The following is a 7,281-nucleotide window of genomic DNA, read 5'->3' as shown; positions in this document are numbered from 1 at the left end:
AAATCAAGTCATTCTGTCTTTAAATGTGGACATGTGGACATTTACTACGGCCACGACTGCCCCATGGGGGCGGGGTGGGCACTGGCACGTTGTATCTCATTTGACTTCTGTGGTGGCCCAGGTTAGATCACTACCCGGAGAGGTCTAGCTGATCTGTACCTTGTTTTAATTGTACAAGACATACATTTAAAAAATAATTTTATAGGAAAGATTATTGAATATATATGAAACCAAATACGAGAACCAAAGTGGACATCACCAGGCACCGGGCAAAATCTACACTCTAGTGGTGGCGGGGTCGGGAAGACTGGAAACCGTTTGTGTCGCATTTCAAATCTTTGGTCCGGTAAAAATCTAATTTCCCACCGAAGACGGTCAGGCCACCATCCTCTATGGCCTTCCCTCGTTGTTGAGACTAATTCCGAGGTATGAGAGTGAGCGCTCCTGCCAAGGCCCGGAAGCTGAACCGTGCCAGGCCTGGCTGAGGAACTGCTCTGAGCGAAAGCGGGAAAGTGGTGGGCGGTGATGTCAGAGACATTACGGGGGGGTTGGTTTCCTTCACAGCGCCAAGCGCAGTCTGGCCGCACCACATTAAATACATGTGGAACAGAAAATGATTCTGTAGAAGAAGGAGCGGAACTTGATTCAAGCAGTGTTGCGGGAGCGACCGATTTCTCTTCCAACTTCTCTAAAGGTGTCGGCTTACGGAATGAGCCGTCAGGACGGCTGCACCTACGCGGAAACCGAAGTAGGACGCTGCCGTGCGTTGCCTGTGAACGTACGGACTCGGCCATCTTACGGAATCATATTCCAAGATGACGGCGTCTGCGTGGAAATCGCGCGGTAGGCGCAGCCATGTTGCTTGTAACGTCGAAACCGTACAAGTGGTCACCGTACAAAGTGGCGGCGCCCACGGGAGAGCAGCGACATAGGCGCGGCCATGTTTCCTGGAACTGTATGCATTGGGCCGCCGTACGGTCTCGGGAGTCAAGATGGCGGCACCTGGGAGAGTCGGAGCTCGGGAATATACGTATTTGCCGTGAAGCTGACGCATTGGGCCTGCGCAGTGGGAGTGTCCGGGAAGCGCGATTAGAAAGGGAAGTAGTTGCGGGCGCCTCACAACCGCCGCGGAGCCCCTGAGTGGTCTGTGTAGTTTCGCGGGTCGCTGGCGGGGCTTGCCAGGGCGTGCGCCGTGAGCAGAGAGATGGTGAGTAAGAGGTCTTGGAAGGGCGTCGGCGGCAGAGATCAGTGAGTTGGTCTTGGAGGGGTCTGTCTGCTGACGTTTGGCGGTCTGTGGTGAACCGTAACGGGACTTTGTGGGCGGAATGGTGGGGGGCTTGTTATGAGCTTTAACAGGGGGGTCTATGGGCAGAAAGATGGGGGTCTGATGAGCTGATTTTTTCTGATGTGCGAACCATCTGGGTGTTCCGTGATGGGCCATTATGGGGGTCCGTAGCGGAAGTTTGGTGGGGATCCCGGATAGCTGTTCCGTGGGTTCCGGATGGGGGCTTCTCTGGGCAGAGTGGTAAGGGGCTCGTGAGGAGCGGTACTGGGCAGTCCGTAGTGAGCCGTGTTCGGCCTGTTCGGGGGTTCCGTGGCGAACTGTGAGGGGGGCGGGGCTGTCTGTGGAGTTAAGAACGGGAATCTGTGGGGAACCGTGATGGGAAACTTGGGGAATAAATCACATGGTGTAAGTGAGAACCTGTGATGGGGGCCTGAGAGGAGCCATCATGTGGGCTGTGTTTGGTGAGTGGTAGAGTGTTTGTAATGAACCATTGTGTGTGTGAGAAATGATGGGAGGTCTGGGGCAGAGTGATGGGGATTTATAAACAGAGTACTGCGGTGTCCAGGGTGACTGATGAGGGGAGAGTCTGTGGGGACTGGAATGGAGAGATATATAAGGAGCCATGACGAGAGGTCTATTGGCAGAATATTGGGGTCTCTGGTGAGCCATGATGGGGTTGCAATGGAAAAATGAGGCACCATGACGGCGGTTCTCTGAGGAGCCATGATCGGGGGGATTCCACAGGAGGGGGATGGTTCAGACCTGGAGCCTCCAGATGCTGGGGAGGACAGCAAGTCGGAGAATGGGGAGAATGCACCCATCTACTGCATCTGCCGAAAGCCGGACATCAACTGCTTCATGATGTGAGCCGGGGAGAGGTGGCTGGGGCTGACACCTGGCAAGTTTGGATGAGGTGAATAGGCCCAGCCCCTCACATCTCCACCACTCACCCCATTCTCTGCAGCGGGTGTGACAACTGCAATGAGTGGTTCCATGGGGACTGCATCCGGATCACTGAGAAGATGGCCAAGGCCATCCGAGAGTGGTACTGTCGGGATTGTCGAGGTGAGGGGGATGGAATGGACATGGAGGCAGATGGGGCTTCGCAGGAGAAGGAACTAATGGGAGGTCGGGTCATGGGGAGAAGTTAAATATGTCTGTGGGCAGAGTGATTGTTGGTCTGTGGTGAGCTGACATAGAGAGTCCCACCAGAGAGGGCAGTTCTGCCCTGGAGTAGGGGGACAGAGGAGGTGGGTGCAACAGAAAAAGGAGAGAAGAGGAAGAAAGAGTTCTGGGACCATCCAAATTCCCCAGTGCCAACGCACCTCGGGCCCTCTTTCTGCCCCACAGAGAAAGACCCAAAGCTGGAGATCCGCTATCGGCACAAGAAGTCACGAGAGCGGGACAGCAATGAACGAGATGGCAGTGAACCCCGGGATGAGAGTGGAGGGCGCAAGCGACTGGCCCCGGATCCGGACCTGCAGCGCCGGGCAGGGTCAGGGACAGGGGTTGGGGCCATGCTTGCTCGGGGCTCTGCTTCACCCCACAAATCCTCTCCACAGCCCTTGGTGGCCACATCCAGCCAGGTGAGTGGCTGCAGTGGCCGGGAAGGCAAGGTGGCCCTATCTCGGGTCTGCTTGGTTCCTGATAGCTGTTTGGGTTCTTCGCCTCAGCATCACCAGCAGCAGCAGCAGATCAAACGGTCGGCCCGCATGTGTGGTGAGTGTGAGGCCTGCCGACGCACTGAGGACTGTGGCCACTGTGACTTCTGCCGGGACATGAAGAAATTTGGGGGCCCCAACAAGATCCGGCAGAAGTGCCGGCTACGCCAGTGCCAGCTTCGGGCTCGGGTGAGCATGGACAGAGCTGGGCAGGGTTGGTGTGGGGTGTGCCAGTGTGTCCAGAAAGAGCTGATTGAAGCTAGGATGGGTGGGCCAGGCAGGGCAGGGCCTAATTATATACAGTTGGGTGGGAAGGTGCCTGTCCTGTCCAGATGAATGGGGCATGACCAGGTGTGCTTGGCTAGCAGAGGAGCCCTCCAATCCCAGGTGGGCTGGGCAGGGCCAGAGGTTTCTAGATGGTCATGGGCAGGTGGAGAAGAGCTGAGCATGTCCTGGTGATGAGGGTGGGGGAGCAGGTGTGTCTGGGGACGCAAGGCTGGGCTCGTTGGTGGGACCAGGCACTTGAGGGAGGGGCTAGGGCAGGGCCACCCTCCATCCACCTGGGGCTGACCTGGGCCTTCCTCCTGCCGGCACAGGAATCGTACAAGTACTTCCCTTCCTCGGTGAGTCCAGTCCCCCAGGGCAGGGCGGGGTGGGGCATGCGGGCAGGATGGTCAGGGCCAGTCCTGAGATTCTGCCCCGCAGCTCTCGCCAGTGACGCCCTCAGAGTCCCTGCCAAGGCCTCGCAGGCCACTGCCCACCCAGCAGCAGCCACAGCCATCACAGAAGCTGGGGCGCATCCGTGACGACGAGGGGGCAATGGCATCTTCAGCAGTCAAGGAGCCACCTGAGGCTATGGCCACACCTGAGCCACTCTCAGATGAGGACCTACCACTGGACCCTGACCTGTACCAGGACTTCTGTGCAGGGGCTTTTGATGACCATGGCCTGGTGAGCAGGCAGAGTGTCCTCTAGTGGAAGGGTGGAGATTACAGCAGCAGAGAGGAGTATCCATAAAGAGAGAGAAGACAGAGTATGGAAGACTGACTTGGGCCTGAGTAGGTGGTGGGGAGTCATGAGCAGGGCGGGTAGGTCACTGTGTGTTTCACTTGCAGCCCTGGATGAGTGACACAGAGGAGTCCCCATTCCTGGACCCTGCACTGCGAAAGAGGGCAGTGAAAGTGAAACACGTGAAACGTCGGGAGAAGAAGTCTGAGAAGAAGGTGATAGAGAGTGAAATGGGTGTGGGAAAGCAGAGGGCAGGGTGGGGAAGAAGCCAAGATCGGGCTGAGCATGGCAAGAGCTAGAAGAGGGTGGAATGCAGGGGACATGGGTCTACGGCTGACTTCAGCTCCTCCTGATCTGACTTGCCTTGTCCCATAGAAGGAGGAGAGATACAAACGGCATCGACAGAAGCAGAAGCACAAGGACAAGTGGAAACACCCGGAGCGCGCTGATGCCAAGGACCCTGCATCACTACCACAGTGCCTGGGGCCTGGCTGCGTGCGCCCTGCCCAGCCCGGCTCCAAGTATTGCTCAGATGACTGTGGCATGAAACTGGCAGCCAAGTAAGTTCTTCCTAGAGGATTTATGGGTGTACAGGGTAAGGCATGACCAGAGCCCATTGTATATCCTGTATGACAGGACAGTCACCACCTGTTCACCACACACTCAACTAAGCACCCACCCACCCATTCATCTCTCGATCCCCTCATCCATCACCCATCCATTCTGCCATCCTTGGATCACCCCATTTAATCAATCATCTTATTGCTTGCCACCTTCCCTGCCTACACCTATCTCATTGCCTCCCTGCAGTCGCATCTACGAGATCCTCCCCCAGCGCATCCAGCAGTGGCAGCAGAGCCCCTGCATTGCTGAGGAGCACGGCAAGAAGCTGCTTGAACGCATTCGCCGTGAGCAGCAGAGTGCCCGCACCCGCCTTCAGGAGATGGAGCGCCGATTTCATGAGCTGGAGGCCATCATTCTGCGTGCCAAGCAGCAGGCTGTGCGCGAGGATGAGGAAGTAAGCTAGCGTGTGTGCAGTAGTGTGGGGCCCAGGACCTGGGCCTGCCCGGCTCATCTTTCCTTCCACCCCATGCAGAGCAATGAGGGTGACAGTGATGACACGGACCTGCAGATTTTCTGCGTCTCCTGTGGGCACCCCATCAACCCACGTGTTGCCTTACGCCACATGGAGCGCTGCTATGCCAAGGTCAGGGTGTCAGCCTGAGGGGGCGTTGGGCAACAAATGTGTTGTCTGGGTGTTGTCTTGGGAGGGCATGCAGCACACATCCACAGTTCCCTCCATTTGTGCTCTTCCCTCCAGTATGAGAGCCAGACGTCCTTTGGGTCCATGTACCCCACACGCATTGAAGGGTGAGTGTGCATGCTATGTGCAGTTAGAGCAGGGAGATTGAGGAGGAGTCAGAAGTGGAGTGCTGGGGCAGGATATGGTTATGGCTAAGGGTAAATGGGCTCCTCCTCTCCCTCCACTACCCTCTGTACTCCAAACCCCAGGGCCACACGACTTTTCTGTGATGTCTACAATCCTCAGAGCAAGACATACTGTAAACGGCTCCAGGTGCTGTGCCCTGAGCACTCACGGGACCCCAAAGTAAGGTTTTTTCCTCAATTCCCCCCATTCTGTCCTTCTCTTCCTCACTGCCCCACATTATTTCCTTCCATCCCATCTTTCCTGCCCCCTACCTGACCACTTCTGTACTCTCACTTCCCCTGCCTTCTCATCCTCCATTCCTTGCCTTTGTCCTGTCTCATCACCTCCTATTCTTCCCCTTTGCCATTCCTCTCCACTCTCCTCAGCTATCCATTTCTTGCCTCCTCCCTGACCACTCCCCATTCCCATCTTCCTTCCTGCCTCCGAACCCTTCTTCATCCCCATCTCTGGTCTCTGCAGGTGCCAGCTGATGAGGTATGTGGGTGCCCCCTTGTACGTGATGTCTTTGAGCTCACAGGTGACTTCTGCCGCCTGCCCAAGCGCCAGTGTAACCGCCATTACTGCTGGGAGAAGTTGAGGCGTGCTGAAGTGGACTTGGAGCGTGTGCGCGTGGTAGGTTTGGGTGCAGGATTGGGCCATGGTCAGGTGGATTCTGGAACCCTTTCTCATGGGTCTTTCTGCTCCCCTGCAGTGGTACAAGTTGGATGAGCTGTTTGAGCAGGAGCGCAATGTACGCACAGCCATGACAAACCGGGCAGGATTACTGGCCCTGATGCTGCACCAGACAATCCAGCACGATCCACTCACAACGGACCTGCGCTCCAGTGCTGACCGTTGAGTCTCACTTGCCCAAACATCCTCACACCCTGCATTCCAGGCTGGGGAGCTACCCTAAATCCCCAGTTTTTTTCATTTTGTCATTTATCTGTTTCTCTATTGGTTCCCGAATTCCTCCCTCTGCTCATCCACCATTTGACTGCCTGTCTGCCCTGGCAGAGGGTGTCAGAATTTTCTCCTGTCCTTCACTATTTCTCTGTGCCTGGTGGGAGTATGGAACCTGCTCAACCTTGTATTCTCCCTCACTGGTTTTGTTAATAAAATTTTGAAGAACCAAGAAAGATAACTACTAATGGTCTCCAAACTTCATCCAGTTGCAACTGCATTCCAAAACTCCTGAGGTAGATAAGAAGCTGTGGCACATCTGTATCCAGCAGTGGCTGTAGTACATGCATGGGTTTTGATTTAACAATTGGCTCCTGCTGTGTGGTCTGTAGTGCCTCCTCACCACTGCCACCACCATCCCCCTCCTTGGGCTGTGTGGATATGACCTGCTGAGGGTGATGTTGGAGTTCTCCTGAGCCTGATTTAAGGGCCAGGTTCCTGTCTTTGCTGTAATAGAGAATTCAGAGACAAAGGGCAATAAGCCAAGCAGCAAGGTTTTATTTAAAGTGAAAAGTACATACTCAGGAGTGCAGGCAATCTCAGAGGAGAGGTGTGTTTAAAGGTTTTAAGGTTTTTTTTATAGGGTCTTTTGAGTACAGGTCAGTATAAGGCAAGATTTATATTCATTTATATATTTGAAGTTTATATATTTATATACATTAATATTTGAAGTTTAGTATTAGTAGTCCAGGTGACCATGTTGATTACTGTCTTGGTGACCTTTATTCAATCAAAGTTGACACTCCAGAGATCTGTTCTTTATCCTGGATATAACATTAATTGGTTAATATGACAGGAAGAAGGAAAAACATTAAAGATCATGTTAACAAACTAGGCTTTTGTTCATAGGTCAAAAAATATTTTATAGTCAGCTGACGCTTGTCCCACATCCCTGCCTTTAACTCGACAGAAAGCCCAATAATTTACATTCTCAG

The 7,281-nt window shown here is 54.4% G+C and overlaps 1 protein-coding gene across 4 annotated transcripts; it reads left to right on the top strand.

Moving 5' to 3' along the window:
- The first annotated feature begins 1,065 nt into the window (after positions 1 to 1,065).
- On the top strand, positions 1,066 to 6,527 carry CXXC1 (CXXC finger protein 1). Of its 4 annotated transcripts, none has more exons than XM_036918596.2 (15): positions 1,066 to 1,207; positions 2,030 to 2,148; positions 2,250 to 2,350; positions 2,636 to 2,871; positions 2,959 to 3,135; positions 3,543 to 3,569; positions 3,652 to 3,897; positions 4,062 to 4,169; positions 4,330 to 4,514; positions 4,765 to 4,972; positions 5,051 to 5,161; positions 5,276 to 5,325; positions 5,467 to 5,563; positions 5,864 to 6,016; positions 6,096 to 6,527. In XM_036918596.2, the coding sequence occupies exons 1-15, from the start codon at positions 1,205 to 1,207 to the stop codon at positions 6,240 to 6,242; spliced, it is 1,968 nt and encodes a 655-aa protein (XP_036774491.1). In that variant the 5' UTR covers positions 1,066 to 1,204; the 3' UTR covers positions 6,243 to 6,527. The 4 variants fall into 4 exon arrangements, with proteins under 4 accessions (XP_036774491.1, XP_036774490.1, XP_036774489.1 ...); XM_036918595.2 differs by having other exon boundaries at positions 1,077 to 1,207; positions 1,930 to 2,148; positions 4,333 to 4,514; XM_036918594.2 differs by having other exon boundaries at positions 1,077 to 1,207; positions 1,930 to 2,148.
- Positions 6,528 to 7,281: the final 754 nt, after the last annotated feature.

Source organism: Manis pentadactyla, chromosome 6, assembly GCF_030020395.1.
Source record: "Manis pentadactyla isolate mManPen7 chromosome 6, mManPen7.hap1, whole genome shotgun sequence".
NCBI lineage: Eukaryota > Metazoa > Chordata > Mammalia > Pholidota > Manidae > Manis > Manis pentadactyla.
This window is presented reverse-complemented; position numbering and strand designations above follow the sequence as displayed.

Bases quoted from the DNA above. Each gene is read 5' to 3' on its own strand.
- CXXC1 (XM_036918594.2), top strand. From the start codon at position 2,009: ATGATCGGGGGGATTCCACAGGAGGGGGATGGTTCAGACCTGGAGCCT. The intron at 3,898-4,061 runs GTGAGCAGGCAG...TTTCACTTGCAG, and splicing joins CTTTTGATGACCATGGCCTG to CCCTGGATGAGTGACACAGA. The intron at 4,973-5,050 runs GTAAGCTAGCGT...CACCCCATGCAG, and splicing joins CTGTGCGCGAGGATGAGGAA to AGCAATGAGGGTGACAGTGA.